Source organism: Gadus morhua, chromosome 9 (genome assembly GCF_902167405.1).
Source record: "Gadus morhua chromosome 9, gadMor3.0, whole genome shotgun sequence".
NCBI classification, from domain to species: domain Eukaryota; kingdom Metazoa; phylum Chordata; class Actinopteri; order Gadiformes; family Gadidae; genus Gadus; species Gadus morhua.
Genome location: NC_044056.1, coordinates 23,421,674 through 23,441,046, shown reverse-complemented (window position 1 = coordinate 23,441,046; position 19,373 = coordinate 23,421,674). Strand labels below are relative to the sequence as shown.

Sequence of the window (19,373 nt, the reverse complement as noted above, 5' to 3'; positions counted from 1 at the left end):
TGTGTGTTTGCCTGCCCTCCTGGACGCAGAGGGTGTGTGGAGCCCGGCTGCGCTGCACCTGCGTCCCAGCACGCTGATTGATCAGTTTGGTCATGTGGAATGTCACCATCTGCTGCCCCCATCCCACTCACTCTTTCTTGTGTGCGCGCCAGGGCCCTGGCAGGAAGATGGTTATTTAAGCCATGTCAAATCAGGCACATGATGCTGAGCAGTATGTCAACAACACTTGAGAGATCTGCCTCGTAGGCGCAGAAGGGGCCGGCTTATCGTTTACAGCACCGTCACACGATTGCTTTGATTTGTCAAACAGCGGCTAACCTCTTTTTTTTTTATTCGATTGTATGTTGTAAATTCATGGGTGATTTTTTAATTGTGCTGTAAGACCCTGTTGTGTTGACATGCTGTGCGTGCGTCCCAATGGGATTGGAGTACTTTGCCGTTCTTGTTGTTGTTGTTGTGTGTGTGGCATTGGATTAGACGCGCTATACGTACAGTGTATTTTTTGTGTTTATGTTTATGTCTCTTTAATTCTCTCCAGTTCAGCTTCTCTCCCTCCTCGGCGTCTCGCTGTCTAGCAACATATCTGGAGGGCCATCGTGCTGGCATTCTCCTTTGTTGAGCATCATAACCACTGACAGTTCAACAAAAGGAAAATATAGATATGCTAATGTGCACTCATTAACATTTGCATTACCTGTTTGAATAATCATGCTCCTGACAAGACTGCTATTAAGTAAGATTGATGCAAAGTTCATGATTAGGGCCCTGTAGATATTTGTTCTTACCGCATGTGCACCCATTCCTATTATCCAGGAGTTTAGTCTTTGATTATTAGGACACTTAAGAAGCCTAATGTCAGAGGAAAAGGCCACGTCAATCACGTGCTATCATTGGGGTTATTCGTTAGGAAAACAGCTTTTCCCGTTTACATAATCCTCCTAATTATCGACTATCATCTCATAATGCATAAGCTCATTGTTTATAAAATGAAAAAACATTTGATAATTTTTTCAATTGAACAGGGTGTTATTTGTGTTGTTTGGTCTTCTAAAATAGAGAAGCTGCCCTCCTCACCGGGCTGACGGTGTTGTGGAGGCTCGGGATTAAAGGAGTAACCTGTTGTGGAGCGGCTGACCTCCTAGGTGCTGGAGCCTGGAGGGGGTATTAAATCAGCAGGTTAACGCATCTAAGCTGTTCCCTGCTCACCTTAATACTTCACTATTTCTGGGAAGCAATGTTAGCCAATCATTGTTGTTGTGTTTTTAAATAAAAGTGTCGGACAAGTTGATTTTAGAAAGGTCATGGGAAAGACTTGTGTCCCATAATGAGCTTGACGACATCCAAACCCAGTTTCCTTGTGGCTCAAGCATGAACACTAAGGTAGCCTAACTCATCAAATATAGACTTAATTTACATTTAACTTAAGGGCATTTAGCAGACGCTTTTATCCAAGCGACTTACAGTAAGTATATTTGTCAGAAGAAGGAGAAACAATATATCTCTGTCGGTACAGTAAGGATGTTCATAGAACCAAGTGCAAAGCACTAACAATCTCTAGGTTAACCAAGACTACAGACTCCTGGCTAAAGAGAAGTCCTCGATTGGGTTTTCCTGAGGTCTGTCTGGGATATTGCTGAACTTTCCATGTCTCTTATTATTATCTTAATTTCAGTGAGGTCTGCCTAGATATATTTTTCTGATTTGATTCAATGGTTTCAAACATAAGCCTTCTGTTCTCACAAAGCCTTAACAAATGTTTTGAGGTCAACAGAACACAATAATACTTTATTGATATCACTAATTGGCTATTTTTCATGGACTTTTTGTACATGTTAATTTATCCTTCACAACAAAAAATCAAGTAAACCTATTTTTAATTAGGACCTTTCCGTCTTTGGGCCTACAGTAGGTTAGTAGGTCACATGGGAAGACGTTGTGCCATAAGTGCTATCGCCCAGACTGATTAAAGTATCCATAATCTTTTAGCCTGTCATTAAAGTCAGAAATCACACGTGTCTCCAAACTAAGGGAAGGTTCTCCTACGTGTATGTAGGTCAGACGAGGAGCTGGAAACGCTACCTGTTCAGAGCTGTCTGTAGGATATTGGGTTGTTGTCCTTCACTTGGTTTGATTTTAGAGTAAGGATGACAGTCGTGCAAAATCCATTCCCATGATGTCTTCTTTCAAAACCAGATGCCCTTCTTAAAATTAGATGATTGGTCATATGGAAGGAATTCACTCATGTAGGCCTATTTCTGCAGCAAATACTCGTTTTGTAATACTTCGTGATTTAGGCATACAATACGTCAGTACCTCAGCTTTATTTTATTTTATTTTTTTTCATCGATTATTTTTACTTCAGCGCTTGATTAGTAGGCCGGACCAATTCGGTTTTAAATATCCCATTCCATTTCGTCCGCGTTTCAGCCATTCCGGGAAGGGACCGAAGTGATCGCTCCCTGGGTGCATGAATGGTATGGTCCTCATTTGCATAACTTGTCTGCGGGGACCAGCGGGAGGGCGGGGCCGGGAGGGGGCGCGACCAGCGGGAGGGCGGGCCGGGAGGAGGCGTGCACGTGGACGACGTGCACACACGAGGACCCGAGCTGGGAGCTGCGGGGACGCGCCGCTGACTGTGAGTCCGGAGTGTTGAACAGGACAGCGATGTACTGCGCTTATCCTGTCCCCGGGACGGGGAACAACCCCATGATGTACTGCTACAACATGAAGCCAGTGAGTATCTCTTTATACTCTTTTCTTGTTTCCCTCCTCTTTGTGAGCTCTTGTGTTGAAGTAGGATGCAGAGATTGATTGGATCGTGAATGGTTAAATGCGATACTTGTGCTGCGACACGGCAAGCACATCTTATTATTGTGTTGTTACCAATGATATGCATTGCATGTGTACACATCACGTATTACCACACTCTGGGAGTGACCGTCGGTTTTTATGAATATGTTCACAAATAACACTCACACTTAGCAATGTGTTTTAACCATCAGCTTTATTTGGATATTTTTTTAACACACACACTTCAGAATGTGTTTTAACCATCAGCTTTATTTGGATTAAATAACCTCACATAACATGTTTGGTTATGAGTTTGGCTTCAAAGTTTGATAAAGTATCAAAGCATTTGTTAGCGTTTGCATGAACGGTTGTAAAATTAGATGTAGTTCCTAGAAAGCTTAGAGTATCCTATTAGTGAAACATGTGGTGTTGGTGCTGTAGGCTACCAGCTTTTATTATTTGCTTTTCTGTTTGATCAGCCATGCTCAGACCATGCGGAACTCCTCTCGTCATCAGGACCAACTCATTGGGTTCACATCCCACTTTGTACTTTGTAAGTGCTGAGCAGTCAGTCCACCGGCAGCAGCGAGGTTCTGACATGAAGCAGACTGCCGCTGTTTCTATTTGATTTAAGCCTGCTACGTTGCAGCGGTCCCTACACCACTACAGCCATTATCAAAGGCGCTTTGATCTCCGAGACTAACCATATCCAGACATCATGGATCACAGAAGCAGAAAATTGGTTGCATGTGGCTAGAGTTGGCCGGGGTACAACCGCAAGCGTAGGACTTGAAGAGCAAGTTGATATTCCACTCATCTGGTGCCATAACTCACCCAACATTAATAAGGGAATATTCCTGTGTGCTGCCACTCCATAACACTGGCTGCTTGTACTGTTTTCATTCAAAGATTTGATTCAATAGGCTATTTGGTTAAATGTTTGTGATGAAAAAATGTACTTGTTCAGGGGAATTGAAAAATTACAAAGGAACATATACACCCTAAAAGTGTCCTAACGCACAAAACAAAAAAGATGATTGTTTATGCAAAATATAAAATTTGAAGTTAAGGTCTTTATATCCACAGCGCGTCCCTTATAATTATGGATTTCCTGATTGATGGTTCCGAAATCAAGGCGGTGTTAAAAGAGGATTCCACGCTGACGGGTCCTCTCCGGGGGGTGGGGGTGGGGGAGGGGGGCGGGGCGGGGGTGTGGCCATTATTAACGGGTCGCCTGCCACGTTGATGGTAAGGAGGACAATTGGCTTTATCCTTGGCCATATGTTGCTCACGTCGGCTCAGATGGGCCCGGTGTCGGCAGGGGCTCCTCTGTTGGCCTCTCGCACAATCACCATGGGACCCGTGCCAGCCAAGGTCACGGTGTGTGTGTGTTTGTGTGTGTGTATGTGTTGTGTGTGTGTGTGTGTGTGTGTGTGTGTGTGTGTGTGTGTGTGTGTGTGTGTGTGTGTGTGTGTGTGTGTGTGTGTGTGTGTGTGTGTGTGTGTGTGTGTGTGTGTGTTTGTGTGTGAGTGTGTGTATGTTTTTGTATATTCTAACATGAAATGTGGGTCCCCGTGTTTGTATATCATTGTTGGTGTGTGAGTCAAATGTGTGAGTGAGTGTTTGGGTGTGTGTGTGTGTGTGTGTGTGTGCGCATTTTTGGATGTGTTTGTGTGTGAGTGTGTGTGTGTGTGAGTGAGTGTGCGTCTGTGGATGTGTGTGTGTGTGAGCGTATTCAGCCTTTAATAGGCTGCTTTACAGAACTTGTCGTCCGGGTAACTGACACCCCATTGATGTTAAGCAGGGAGGTTTATTTTCATTTCCTGGGGCACATCAAAGAAATTGAGGGAGGTGCAGGTGCAGGCCAGACCTCTTGGTGTGTGTGTGTGTGTGTGCGTGTGTGTTGCTGCATGTGGTTCTGTGTTTATGTGTGTGTGTGTGTGTATGTGTGTTTGCGTGTGTCTACATGTGCGTGTGTTTGTGTTTGGTGTCTTTGAACATGTGTTGGTGTGTATGTCGAACACTTTTCTGCAGAATGCAGGCCTGTATTCCTGCATCCAATTTATTTGTGCAGAACACACGGATAGTAGAAGCGGACCTCTTGGAGCGCACAACACATCATAACACAAACATCTCAGCTGCAGAAGCACACCAATTAGTCTAAAATACTATGAGCATGCGCACACGGTCGTGTATCCAACAGTCATGTGTGCACAGACAAACCTTACCTCGATTAGCGTGGGGATTTCTCCCGCTGAATGCTTCCTAAATCCGGATGAGGAGGAGCCTGGACCTGCAGCTTAAGGATTATCCCGTTCTGACCGTACTTTGTTCCACTCGCCTCGCCGCCGCCAGCAGAATTGCCCCCAGTGTTACTTTATTAATTAGAGTCTACTTTCTACATTTCCTTTTAGGTTTATGGACAATGTCCTGACAATGAGGACATCAACCAGAACCCCACATCACACCTCTCCCACAAGACCCCCGGCAACGTGTTCGCCAACACCTTTTTTGGTGAGTGCCAGCGCTCCTCTGGGCTCTGAGAGCGCTCTGTGTGCCCTTTGAAAATAACACCAGAGGGATCTCTCAACAACACCAACCAGTTTCGTAATGGAAGTGCACTGAGTCTTGCTCATCACAGAGAGGGCCAAGTGAGCGGTAGGAGAGAGGGAGAAGGGTCTGGCTTCAGCCTGTAGGATATGGATATCCACATCCAACTGCTACCGTCATTGCCTCTCGTCCAGTGGCAAAGCGTGGTTCCCGGGGCGTGGGCGTGGAAAGTTTCAATCTCTTCTTTCAATCCTTAACCCTAACCACTACGACCGTAACCCTAACCCTAACCACTGCTACCCTAACCCTAACCACTACTACCCTAACCCTAACCACTTCTACCCTAACCCTAACCCTAACCCTGTTGCGCTAACAATTAAGCCTGTTGCGCTAGCTTCTTAGCCCGATTTTTGCTCACATGTGAATGCACTAGGTTCTTTCCATTACATGTATCGTTTACCAAGGTACATGGAAAATAATCATGAAGAAGTGCCCCAAAATATCAATGTTTAAAAAGGGACATCATTTACTAAACATCATCGCTGGCGTAAAACCTATGACGATTTTGATGATAGCAGTTGGATGTCAGGCTGCAGCCAGACATTATTGGATTGAGGGGGGAATGAATGTCTACTTTTGCTTTGGTCTACTTTTGAGCGTCTACCCGCTTTTATTTTGATACAGTTAACTTGCACTGAGAGAGGAGGAAATGGGTATGGGAGAGGTCTTATATGTCAGAGACAACAATCGTGTAAGAATTACATTAGGGATTTGAGTTATATGAGGAATAAAACTTGCATAGCTTTCTTCACTGTGTCCACGACATATTCAGAATTGACTTCAGCGTAGCGTTGCTGTGAGACACAAGATGGCAGCACATCTGTGTTGACACTTGTGTCCTTAATGCAGAGGGCACCGGCAACTCAGCCGACATCTGGAACACGGCGAACGGTCTGAACCAACAGGGCTACGAAGGGGGGCAGCGAGGGGGGCTCACATCCAGCCACACAGAGCACGGGAACTACAACAACATGACGTCGCACAATCACCTGGTAAAAACATTCATGAAAACAAACCCAAAAGGGGTCAAAAGTGCCGACCTCTGACCCGTATAAATGTATGACCGCCAACGGCTGGGTTTGGTGACGTGTTCCAGGTCTACTCGACGCAGGCGGTGACGGATATGAACAGAGGCCTTCCCCCAATGTCCACCTTCCACCGCTCGCACCCCCCTCGGACCTCCTCCTCCTCCGCCAGCCACTCAGAAAACTCCTCAGGTCAGCTTCGGTTTGGGGTGGGGTGGGTTCAGAGGTCATGGAGTGAATTCACAATAAATGTGTATGTTTATATGTATATATGTATATATATTTATATGTGGGGCTATATCTGTCTATATATATATATATATATATATATATATAAATATACCAACCTGTATTTTAAATCCATTAGCTGTGTATGAAGGGTCTTTGTGTGCCTCGAGAAGCCTTCATAAACTATGAATTGCCGCTCCCTTCCGTGGACAGGAAACCAAGGCAGTCTGCCCCGAGGCTCGCAGACGGGTGACGCGCTGGGCAAAGCTCTGGCATCTGTAAGTACACTCAACCCCGACCCTGTTAAACCCTGTGACCGCGTGGCTTCCTGTTCCACGTCCACTCAACTCCATTCAATTGATAAAAAGAAAAAAAGTCAATCTGCGCTGCAGGGTGAAGTCAACCTGGCCTGTACCCTGACGTCTTGTGTGTTTAAAGCTGGGCTCGCGGGTGCTGGGGTTTTATGGGCCTGCTGTCATAGTAAAATGTCCGCAATTGATGAGTTTGGTTTGGGATTATGAGCCGGAGGTGGGGGTGGCTGTAAAACCCCGCAGAGACATGATGAGTTGTGCTTTTAAAATGATCCATGTGCTGGGCAGTGTAGCTCGCTCACCCCCTCCTCTTCCCCCCCCCCCCCCAGATATACTCTCCTGACCACACCAGCAGCAGTTTCCCCTCCAGCGCGTCCACGCCGGCCCGCTCTCCCTCCCCCCCGCCGGCCCCATCCGAACCCTCAGGTAAGACACACACAGGACCCCCCCCCCCCTGCCGACCAGATGATACACCAGATTTATACGCTTTATTCGTCAAATATTTTATCATTATCCTTTTACATTTTTGTTTGGGTATTAATTGAATTGTGGATTTTTATTATCTATTTTAATTGTAATGAATTAATTGAGGGAGGTGCAGGTGCAGGCCAGACCCTAACCCTGCTTAACAAAAATTAATGAATCAATGAATTCATGTTTTTGATGTATTGATGTATTGATGTATTTCTTAATGGAGTTATTATCCTTCTTATCATCTACTGTGACACCTCTTCACCACACCTGGACATGCTTTCCCCTTTCCTTCCAATCCAGGCCCCCACATGCGGCCCTGGAACCCAGCCCAGTCCCCGGCCTCCCCTGCCTACGAGTCCTCCCTCATATCAATGGTACGACGGGGCTCCTGTTTTAAGAACACCGCTCCTCATTGGTGTGTCACTCTGCCACGTCCCCAGAGAATAATACATAGAAAACACAAAGGAATGATGGGAGAAAGTCTAGCCCTGTCTTCATGTGTGTGTTTGTGTGTGCGTGCGTGTGTGTGTGTGTGTGTGTGTGTACGTCTAGTCTCAGGTGGAGGACCGTCTGGACCGGCTGGATGATGTGATCCACGTGCTGAGGAACCACGCTGTGGGCCCCACGGCCGGGCTGCCCGGGGACCTCCACGGCCTGCTGGGCCACGCCGGCCCCGGCCCCGCCGCCGCCTCACTGCCGGCCCCCATGCAGCCGGCACCCGGCCACAACGCCGCCATGGTGAGACATCGCCTCTGTGTCCATGGGCCACCACAGAGCATTCAAATAGAGTGGATATACAGTGGGGCAAAAAAGTATTTAGTCAGCCACCAATTGTGCAAGTTCTCCCACTTAAAAAGATGAGAGAGGCCTGTAATTTTTTTTTTCTTTTTTTCATAGGTATACCTCAGCTATGAGAGACAAAATGAAAAAAAAAATCCAGAAAATCACATTGTCTGATTTTTTTAAGAATTTATTTGCAAATTATGGTGGGAAATTTGGTCACCTACAAACCAGCAAGATTTCTGGCTGTCACAGACCTGTAACTTCTTCTTTAAGAGGCTCCTCTGTCCTCCACTCGTTACCTGTATTAATGGCACCTGTTTGAACGCCTTATCAGTATAAAAGACACCTGTGCACAACCTCAAACAGTCACACTCCAAACTCCACTATGGCCAAGACCAAAGAGCTGTCAAAGGACACCAGAAACACAATTGTAGACCTGCACCAGGCTGGGAAGTCTGAATCTGCAATAGGTAAGCAGCTTGTTGTGAAGAAATCAACTGTGGGAGCAATTATTAGGAAATGGAAGACATACAAGACCACTGATAATCTCCCTCGATCTGGGGCTCCACGCAAGATCTCACCCCGTGGGGTCAAAATGATCACAAGAACGGTGAACAAAAATCCCAGAACCACACGGGGGGACCTAGTGAATGACCTCCAGAGAGCTGGGACCAAAGTAACAAAGGCTACCATCACTAACACACTACGCCGCCAGGGACTCAAATCCTGCAGTGCCAGACGTGTCCCCCTGCTAAAGCCAGTGCATGTCCGGGCCCGTTTGAAGTTTGCTAGAGAGCATTTGGAGAATCCAGAACAGGATTGGGAGAATGTCATATGGTCAGATGAAACCAAAATAGAACTTTTTGGTAAAAACTCAACTCGTCGTGTTTGGAGGAGAAAGAATGCTGAGTTGCATCCAAAGAACACCATACCTACAGTGAAGCATGGGGGTGGAAACATCATGCTTTGGGGCTGTTTTTCTGCCAAGGGACCAGGACGTCTGATCCGTGTGACGGAAAGAATGAATGGGGCCATGTATTGTGAGATTTTGAGTGAAAACCTCCTTCCATCAGCAAGGGCACTGAAGATGAAACGTGGCTGGGTCTTTCAGCATGACAATGACCCCAAACACACAGGAGTGGCTTCGTAAGAAGCATTTCAAGGTCCTGGAGTGGCCTAGCCAGTCTCCAGATCTCAACCCCATAGAAAATCTTTGGAGGGAGTTGAAAGTCTGTGTTGCCCAGCGAAGGTCCAAAAACATCACTGCTCTAGAGGAGATCTGCATGGAGGAATGGGCCAAAATACCAGCAGCAGTGTGTGAAAACCTTGTAAAGACTTACAGAAAACGTTTGACCTCTGTCATTGCCAACAGAGGGCATGTAACAAAGTATTGAGATGACCTTTTTGTTATTGACCAAATACTTATTTTCCACCATAATTTGCAAATAAATTGTTAAAAAAATCAGACAATGTGATTTTCTGGATTTTTTTTTTCATTTTGTCTCTCATAGCTGAGGTATACCTATGAAAAAAGGTATACCTAATAAAATTACAGGCCTCTCTCATCTTTTTAAGTGGGAGAACTTGCACAATTGGTGGCTGACTAAATACTTTTTTGCCCCACTGATATATGGAGAGAGAGTGTGAAGCTGTTCAGGGTGTGTGCGTGTGTGTCCGCAATTGGGTGGGTGCGTGTGTGTCTGTGATTAATACCGGTAGAGAGCATGAAAGAATAGGCTCTCCAAAGAGTGTGTGTGTGTGTGCGTTTGCGTGTGTGTGTGCCTGTGTGTATGTGTGTGAATTTGTGTACGTGTGTGTGTGTGATGAATACAGTCAGAGAGCATGAAGGAATCGGCTCTCCAAAGAGAATGCTCTGAAAGCTCATTTATTCTGAAATGTGTTTAGCATTCGACATTTTTTCCACATGTGTTATTTCCCCATGTGACGTTTCCACATGTTTTCCAGCCCTGAGCGGGGGGGGGGGGGGGGGGGGGCTGGCTGGGGGGTGCAGGGGGGGGGGTCTGCGTGGGCGTCCCTGGAATAGGAAACGGGACACAATGGGGGAATGCTGTGACGCATTGTCTTTGTACGGATATGACCACCTCCACTATGGAGTCCGCTGCACTACGGTCAACGTTTAGGAGACAGGCTTCAGCCCGTTGGGATGTCAGAAGTAATTTATTCCTTAAGGTAATGAGCAGTAGTTTGGGTGATGATGAGTAGTTTTTATGATGACAAGGTTTTAAGGATATTTCCAAAGGTGTGGTGTGTGTCTTCCTAGACAGGGTTTTAATAATCCTTGTTTTTTATTACGTATACTAACTGTTTAACTGTTGTTTGTGGCTCTGCAGGTGGAGGCGGTCACCATGAACACCAACCACCAGATGTTCCAAGGGCGGATACAAAATGGCCACCCATACGCCGCGAGGCAGCGACTGGCGCTCCAGACGGTACAGGGGTGCGGCGGCAGAGGTAGGTCCTTCACTGGGGACCGCCCACACTCTCCTCCAGAGGCAGGGACCTTTAGACGCCTCATGGAGGATCAGCTAGGGGTGAGCCTCCTGCTGACCTACAGGGGGGCGGCGGTCATGGAGGGTCAGCTAGGGGTTAGCTGCTGACCTACAAGGGGACGGCGGTCGTGGACTTGGTGTCTGTTTTCAGATTTGGTTCTGAAATAGCCCCAGTAAAGTGTACGTTGAAGCGTGTGTGTTCAGTGTGTGTGTTGTGTTGATAGGCAACCAGGAGCTGAAGCTGGAAGGTGTAGACAGGGAGGAGATGATGCACACCAACCACAGCTCAGACAGCCAGCGATCAGACGAGGAGGGCGAACACAAGCTGCACGACGACAACAGCATCCCGGCCAGGTACGCAGAATCTACCTGGCAACAACAGGCTCCTAGTAGCACTGAAACAACCAGTGGTGGGTAGTAACGCGTTACAAGTAACGCAAATGAGTAAAAAAAAAAAATCGGGTAATGAGTGAGTACTTTTCATGTTGCTTTTTTTAATCTGTAATTTTACTCTTACTCAAGTAAATATTTGATTTAGAATTCTACTCTTTACTCAATTACATTAAAATTTGTATTTTGATAAAGCCATTATCTTCGTTGACTGTAATACTAGCGTACACGTTAGCGATGCGGCCTCCCTAGGTTCCATCATTGTTGCGATTCCTTAGCAGAGGAGAAGAGTCGACCGTTACGTTCAGTACCGCGGGAAGTAGGGGTGCTGGGGGTGCTGCAGCACCCCCTGTCTGAGGCCCTGTCTTATCACAGAAAACGATCAGTTCTAAAAACTCCGGCCAAAGTGTAGATTTCTGAAGACGCCGATTATGTGTTTTCCTGTCAACGGGGAGAAACGGGATTTTAGGTTCTGAAGAGTCACATTATGCACCAGGAAATGCTTAACGTCATGTGAGCGCCCGCTGTACCGAATTGGTCCGAATATAAACACAAACCCCATTGTAAGACGACCTATATTTGGAAAAAAGATTTGAAAACCAGATCTTGTTTTTATAAATAAATATATTGTATTCATTGAAATAATATATACGAAAATAAAACGGCATAGAATAAAACACTGCATTGCCACTAAACAGTAGTGCCAATCGGCCGTACTGATGTGTACACTGTACACCAAAGACTATTCCTGACACTCCTCTGCCCCGCTGTGTTCGCTCTGAATGTGGTCGCTCCGCACTGTTTCGGCCCGTGGCAAAGCGAGTCATCCTCTCTGCTGTCCAAGGCATTTTGAGACGCAGCATTTATTTAATGCTCATATGACCTAGTGCTGAAAAAAAGTTAGATGAAAAAGTGTGAGGGGAGCGGTGGTGCGCTAAACTTGTTCTGTGAGCAGCTGGATGTGAACCATGGTGTGAACACAACGATCGATTTTCGACTGTGCGCGCATGCACTGGTGTAATTGAGCTGCGCTGCTATATATCTTTTTTATCAATGTAGCGAGTTGCGAGTATGGTGCAGGATGAGTTGTTTTTTTCCAGCACCCCCTGCTGAGAATACGTTCCCGCGGCTATGGTTACGTTGGGACTGAGGACTAAAAGGGGGGGGCGGTGTGGTCCAGTTTATAGAATTCTAAAGATACAATGTTACACAGGCTCTGTATTCTGCGGACCACTCTAGAACTTGTTTGTCATTAGTGCCGCCGCTCCCATAACGCGCACTACGCGCTGCGCACAGGGCCTCAAGCCCTGAGGGGGGCCCCAAAAAAATAAATAAAAATAAATAAAAATAGGCTGTCTCTGTTTACAAAGTAAAGTGTGTAAATATTTGTGTAAAAAGTTTCTGCTTGTAAATCTTAAAGATTTTTTCTTACTTGTATACTTCTGGTTTTAAGTTTGTATTTATGGATAACTATTTAATTTAAAAGATTTTGGACATTCCAATACTTGTGTGTACTGTATGTATGTTTTGGCTGTTCTGTGAACTGTGTTTACAAAGTAGATTTAACTTTTGCGTTTTAATAAAATGTTAAACTGGCAGAAACCAGTTTAACATTTTAACCACCGGTTTCTGCCAGTGGGGGGGCCCATAAAGGAGTTATGCTTAGGGCCCCAAAATAGCTAGCAGTGGCACTATTTGTCATTGTTGTGTCTGGCTGTGAGTGTGCGTGCATGCTATGCGGAGGCTGAATAGCAATCGCGTCAAGACAAATCTGATTGGCCAATCAGCTTACCAAGCCGTCCTGTGTAGTGTTCCTACAAAGCTCTTGCCTTTTGTCATATGCACAGAGCTGAAATCTATTTACATTTTTAGTGTGTCAATTAGTTTGAAATGACATGAAATTCATTTTGTTGTATGTATTGTTGTATGTATGTTTAATGAGCAATACACACAATGAAGAAATGTTTTAAGAGCACATCTTTCTCTCTCATTCACTCACTCACACACACACACACGTTATGCATGTTTTACTGATCCAAGCACTGCAATACAAAAATGTGAAGTTACTTGTAATTTGAGTACTTTTTTACTCTTACTCAAGTAGGTTTTCCAATTGGAATATTTACTTTTACTCAAGTACATTTTGAAGGAAGTAATTGTACTTTTACTTGATTATAGATTTTCAGTACTAGACCCACCACCGGAAACAACCTCATTAAGAGCTCATCTATTAAAAAACCACTGTGCAAAAAGTAGGGCTTTATGTGTCATATGATACAGGGCTCTCAAGTCTCACGCATTCGGCGTAAGACACACGCAATTCAACCCATGCACACGCTCACACGCCACACTTCGTATTTCTCACGCATAGAAATTACCAGGATTGTCACCAACTTGTGCCGCTATTTAACAGTGGAACAGGTAGGAATCAAATGGGTTCCCCGTACGTAGGGGGACCAGACGTCCTCTTTTGCCCGGACATGCCCTCTTTTTGAGAGACACAAAATGTGCCCGGGCGGAATTCCACAATTTTAATTTTAATTTTATTAAAGCCTCATACATGTTCACATTGTATTTGTGTTGCGTTCCTCTGGGTCGTTCACAAACTAGTTAGGCTACGCCCTCCCCTACTCAGTTCTGTTCGCTTTGCATTGGTGGAAGTGAGTAGGGGGAGTGGAGTGGTTAAGTAGAGCCTTCAGATTGGACGGTTTGACTTTAGAGTTACTGTCATGTTTTGTATTTATTTTTTTACCCTTATTGTTTTATAGGGACAAACATTAACAAATTTCTCCTACAGGGGATTGATAAAGATCTATTTATTGAACAGGAAGAAACACTTGGTCATACTTTCCACACTTTACCACAGCATTGGCTTACTGAATGCCACAGATATATTTTAAGCATTGGACTGAATGCCACATGAATATATAATTATGTTTTTGCACGTTTGTCGCCGCCGCCGACAAAATCTCACTCTGAACTCAGATCAAGACTTGAGAGCCCTGCATATGGTAGAACTACATTGACTAAACTAACATTGTTGATTAAACACAGAGTTACTAAGTTATTTAGTAAGGTTATTTGTCATTATTTTCGTCGCTAAATAGGTGACACATTTACAAATGGAACACAGTAAACCATAAGGATGGCTTACTGTATCGGGCCACAGTAGCCAGCAGAGGGCAGACACCCCAACAGTATGAACTCAGCAGAGCTAGTCCTTGCCCTCAACCAGTAGACTTTACTGTCACTTCAGTGTGGTGTCATGGGGCTGGTCTGTTGACTAGCTCAATATAAATTCAATCTGACTTCATGACATGACATTTACTACAACAGTAATAGGTTTCCCCGCTGGTTCATTCATCGTCATACCATGGTCATCCTCACCCCTCTGCTCTTCCTCTTCCTCCCCTCACAGCCTTCATGAGGATGAGGACCTGAGCCCCGAGCAGAAGGCGGAGCGCGAGCGCGAGCGGCGCATGGCAAACAACGCCCGGGAGCGTCTGCGAGTGCGGGACATCAACGAGGCCTTCAAGGAGCTGGGCCACATGTGCCAACTGCACCTCAACAGCGAGAAGCCGCAGACCAAGCTGCTGGTGCTGCACCAGGCCGTGGCCGTTATCCTCAGCCTGGAACAGCAAGTCAGGGGTCAGTGGTTGTCCTACGCCCGGACTGGTCCGTCTACGGCCAGGAGATGAGCGATGGGGGCTAGAATCAGGAGATAGCAAGGGGGGGCAGATTCAGGAGATAGATGGGGCTAGATTCAGGAGATAGATGGGGCTAGATTCAGGAGATAGATTGGGCTAGATTCAGGAGATAGATGGGGCAGATTCAGGAGATAGGTGGGGGCTAGATTCAGGAGATAGATTAGATGATAGATGAAGGCTAGATTCAGATCATCCAAGAGGATCTGCTGATAAAGAGGTGAAGTGTTATGTAAAGAGATATGGATGGATGGATGGATAGACGGATGGGTGGTGTGGTAGTTTGGACAAAGAAGTGGATTAATAGATTGAAGTTTGAGGAATGGATGAAAGCTAGAGAAACATGGATGGATAGCTGCTGGATAGAGATACGGATGGATTGTTTAATCTGAAGATTTGATAGATCTCATTTTATGAAGGCTAATTACATAACCGTTGTATAGCAACGTATTGTGACCGTTTTTGGTCTCAAAAAAGTTTTCACCAGTAAGGTTAAAGGGACTCTCACCTTTGTTGCATTTGAGAATTACAGCACATTCAAATCATCCCGCCTTCCTCCAATGCCCCACCCCCTAAGCGTTATTTTTTAGAGTACTGTAAGGACCTCGCCGGTGACATAATGATGTCGAGTCATTAGTAGTTGAAGGTAGTTTTAATGAACCAAAACCAGGTCACTGAAACCCGTAACATTGTAACCAACGGCAGAAAACCGACACAAAACAAACCCCGGTTACCCCGACAACCCCCAACACGGTCTCACTCGCGTGCAGGCCCCCACCCTCCTGTTCTTCCAAGGCCCTCCCCCAGCTGACCTAATGATTCGGCCCACGCTGATTGACAAGAAGAACATTACAATACATGCACATAGAACAACTGGCATAGCGGACAACGAAATATAATGTAACACATAACACACAAACTATTTAACTGTCCCAGGGTCGCTACAGTACAAAAGTTCTAGACTCCCATGGGTTATGTTTAGACTCCCATGGGTTATGTTTAGACTCCCAGGGGTCATAATATCTACCAGGGGTCTAGTAAACAAGAAATTTAGCAGGTGGCTCACTGTAATTTTATGGGCTTCGTGTGATACCGTTTTGAGGCCCCATGTTGAAGGACATTGGTCCCACTGAGTATAAGAAAGGTGTATGAGCATTACAAACAGAGTAGCGGGACAACGTAGCGTCTGAGGCCGAAATGGGTCCCCTAATCGGACTGAATGGTGCGGTTGGGTGCCAACGGTCTGGAGGTCTTCCTGTAGCTCCAGAGTAGCGGGACAACGTCGCGTCTGAGTCCGAAATGGGTCCCGTAATCGGACTGAGTGGTGCGGTTGGGTGCCAACGGTCTGGAGGTCTTCCTGTAGCTCCAGAGTAGCGGGACAACGTCGCGTCTGAGTCCGAAATGGGTCCCGTAATCGGACTGAGTGGTGCGGTTGGGTGCCAACGGTCTGGAGGTCTTCCCGGAGCTCCAGAGTAGCGGGACAACTTCGCGTCTGAGTCCGAAACGGGTCCCCTAATCGGACTGAGTGGTGCGGTTGGTTGCCAACGGTCTGGAGGTCCTGAGAATCATCCAGGGGAGCGGGACCACTTGGCTTCTGAGGCCGAATCGGGTCCCTTTGTCAGACTGAATGGTGCAGTTGGTGGCCAACAGTCTGGAGGTCTTCCTGAGGCTCCAGAGGAGGGTAACTCTGTGAGTCTGAGTCCGAGATGAGTCCCCTAATCGGACTGAATGGTGCAGTTTCAGTACGCCGTGGACCACTTTGGTCTGCCATCGTCAGTCGCTACGGTCGCTACTCGCTACTGTCTGCCGTGGAATCAAAACAAACCCTCTAGTTGAGGACGCGCCTTGATGACGCGGGCCCGAATGCGCCACAAGAAGCAGACGGAAAACCTTATATATCCATGCAGCAAACAGACAGGTCTGTCGGCCAATAAGGTCATTCGGTCCGAAGAATTTTATTGGTTGAAGTTTTCACTAAATATTATGAGAGTAAAATAATTGTTTGTTTTTACTCCTGGTTGGTCTGTCTTGCATATTAGAGTGTTATTACCTTATTAATACCAATTTAACCTTATCCAAAAAAAGTGTAAAAATGCAACAAAGGTAAGAGTCCCTTTAACTTCTGGTTTCATTGGACATCTAGAGAGTGATTTTCTTCAAAGTGAGCAGCATCATGTGGATACCTCTTCGTCACGTGGTTCCCACCCTGACCCTCACGTTGCTCCCACAGAGAGGAACTTGAACCCCAAGGCAGCTTGTCTGCGGCGGAGGGAGGAGGAGAAGGCGTCTGCCGGCCTGACAGAGCAGCAGTCCATGCACCTGGCCTTCCACCCTGGCCTCGCCGACACCGGCCACCCCATGGGACGTCTCTGAGCACTGATACACTACGCCCCTACATCTCCACTCATTCCTTTGTCTCCCCTCACTCCTACAGTCACTACACTCCATGTCTCCCCTCACTCCTACAGTCACTACACTCCTACGTCTCCCCTGTCTCCTACTATCACTCCACTCCATGTCTCCAGTCACTACACACCTACGTGATATTTCCACTTACTCCTACAATCACTACACATCTTCATTCCATCCCACAGTCACACACGCGCACACACGCACTCTCACACACAGACACACACACACACACACACACACACACACACACACACACACACACACACACACACACACACACACACACACACACACACACACACACACACACACACACACACACACACACACACACACACACACACACACACACACACAAAACATAAGCAACTAGGGAATTATAACCAGAACAATATGGCCCTGTTTAAAGAGCCAGTGAACTCAAAACTTTACTTTGTTTTAAATGTGGTAATTTGTTGCATATGGAGGTGAAGATTTGTCTGAGCAGAGATGTATTTAATGTCTGCGTCCGAGACAGGGTTAGGTTTCCCGGACACCTATAGTATAACGCTACGGTGTGTGGCGTATTTCATATACAACATCGCTTATTATGACACTCATAACAGTTACACAACAAAGGTGATAAAAAAGTATCATAAAGTTGCTGTAGGTCGTAACCATGGGGATAACACGCCCCCCTCTTTCCTAAAACGGAGCCCAAAACACATTTTTTTTAATCACATAGCGTTGAATTACATCTGAATCAGTGGGCTCACTGGCTCTTTGGAGGACATTCAATTGACCTTATAGGTAAATAATGAACCAAACTAGTCTTAAGACATGAGCAGAATTTAGGTATTGTTTTATTTTCACCAAATGAGTCAGTATCCTAGTTTGACATTGCATTAAGATTATTTATTCATGATACATCTATGTGGATACCAATATATAAATGTCTTATTTTGACATTATGATGATGATGATATGATTATGTCTCTAATATGCAGATTCCCACAGAGCATACTTAGGAAGTAGCGGTCTGAGTAGAAGTCACTCTTGTGTCTTCTAAAGCAGCTCTGCATTTAATGCAATTGAACAATCGTCTGGTATAAAGCGGACTTATAACTTGTGCCTACACGTACTTGTAACAGACAAATGCATTGTAAACTGAAGATGTTTTTGTACATATTTTCTATTTATTGATTATGCTTCTGTTTCAATATCTTAGACAAGAGTAGGGGAAACGGTCGCCCACTTTAAGTTTACGGATACAAGTTTACAATGTATGAGTATATGTTCAAGCTCAGAGGAGTGGAGCCGCGCTGTGTGAGCAACGGAGTCGCCATCATCCGTCGTGCGTGGCTCATGGGAACGCGACACTCCACCTGTGTGTTTGTGGTGTGTGCGAAAATTGCAGGAGTTTGACCATTCTGTGAATGAACCCAGACATCCGAGAATGTTGTAACGTAGAGGCATCGTATATCTTAACAGTGATGTTCTATGTGTGTTTGCTGCAACATTGTGTTATAGATCTACGCCAGTTTGTACCTAATGATACACTGATGGGTAGGACGGAGCACTTCGCAGTTTTCCCCCATATCGTTTTAAGTGTAATTATTGTTCTTACAATTTAGTCTATGCCCGGTTGCTATTGCATGTTCGTTTTTCTATTACATTGTTTCCATTTTCTAAGTTATGTAAGTTATCTTTTATACAATCCTTCTTGTGAAAAGATTATGCACCAGAATATAGCTATGTTCAATGTTAACAGTAGTTTAATGTTTTACGTTTATAGCCCACCCTTTAAGCATATAATTTTCCTACTTCATTGAACTGCATTTGTTTCTACTCATCTCATGCTATCTGCTGAGCAAAATAAAAACAGCCAATATGTGTACACTTTTAAGTAGCCCTAGGCATGTGTCAAAATTATGTAGCAATAAACGTCCTTTTCAATATGTCTGTTTTGCACTGGTCATTGAGTCGGGAGAAAAGTAGCCCTAATATTGTAGGAGTTGGGTTGTGATAAGGCACTGGAGGACGAGTAGACCTACGGGCGGAGACCAGAGACATAGTCAGGCTCAGTCCCACCAGACCAAAGACTGAACAGTAGTCAGGCTCAGACCCACCAGGCTCAGCACCACCAGGCCCCATCAG

At 45.6% G+C, this 19,373-nt stretch overlaps 1 protein-coding gene across 1 annotated transcript; it reads left to right on the top strand.

Annotated features, from left to right (window-relative positions):
* Nucleotides 1-2,583: 2,583 nt before the first annotated feature.
* LOC115551110 (transcription factor 12) lies at nucleotides 2,584-19,176 on the top strand. Its single transcript, XM_030366651.1, has 12 exons — nucleotides 2,584-2,733; nucleotides 5,205-5,304; nucleotides 6,250-6,392; nucleotides 6,497-6,617; nucleotides 6,867-6,931; nucleotides 7,294-7,390; nucleotides 7,739-7,812; nucleotides 7,991-8,176; nucleotides 10,573-10,693; nucleotides 10,956-11,085; nucleotides 14,540-14,769; nucleotides 17,056-19,176. Exons 1-12 carry the CDS (start codon nucleotides 2,665-2,667, stop codon nucleotides 17,196-17,198), a joined length of 1,479 nt encoding a protein of 492 aa, XP_030222511.1. The 5' UTR covers nucleotides 2,584-2,664; the 3' UTR covers nucleotides 17,199-19,176.
* The last annotated feature ends 197 nt before the right edge of the window (nucleotides 19,177-19,373 follow it).

Bases quoted from the DNA above. Each gene is read 5' to 3' on its own strand.
- LOC115551110 (XM_030366651.1), top strand. From the start codon at position 2,665: ATGTACTGCGCTTATCCTGTCCCCGGGACGGGGAACAACCCCATGATG. The intron at 5,305-6,249 runs GTGAGTGCCAGC...TCCTTAATGCAG, and splicing joins GTTCGCCAACACCTTTTTTG to AGGGCACCGGCAACTCAGCC. The intron at 14,770-17,055 runs GTCAGTGGTTGT...TTGCTCCCACAG, and splicing joins CCTGGAACAGCAAGTCAGGG to AGAGGAACTTGAACCCCAAG.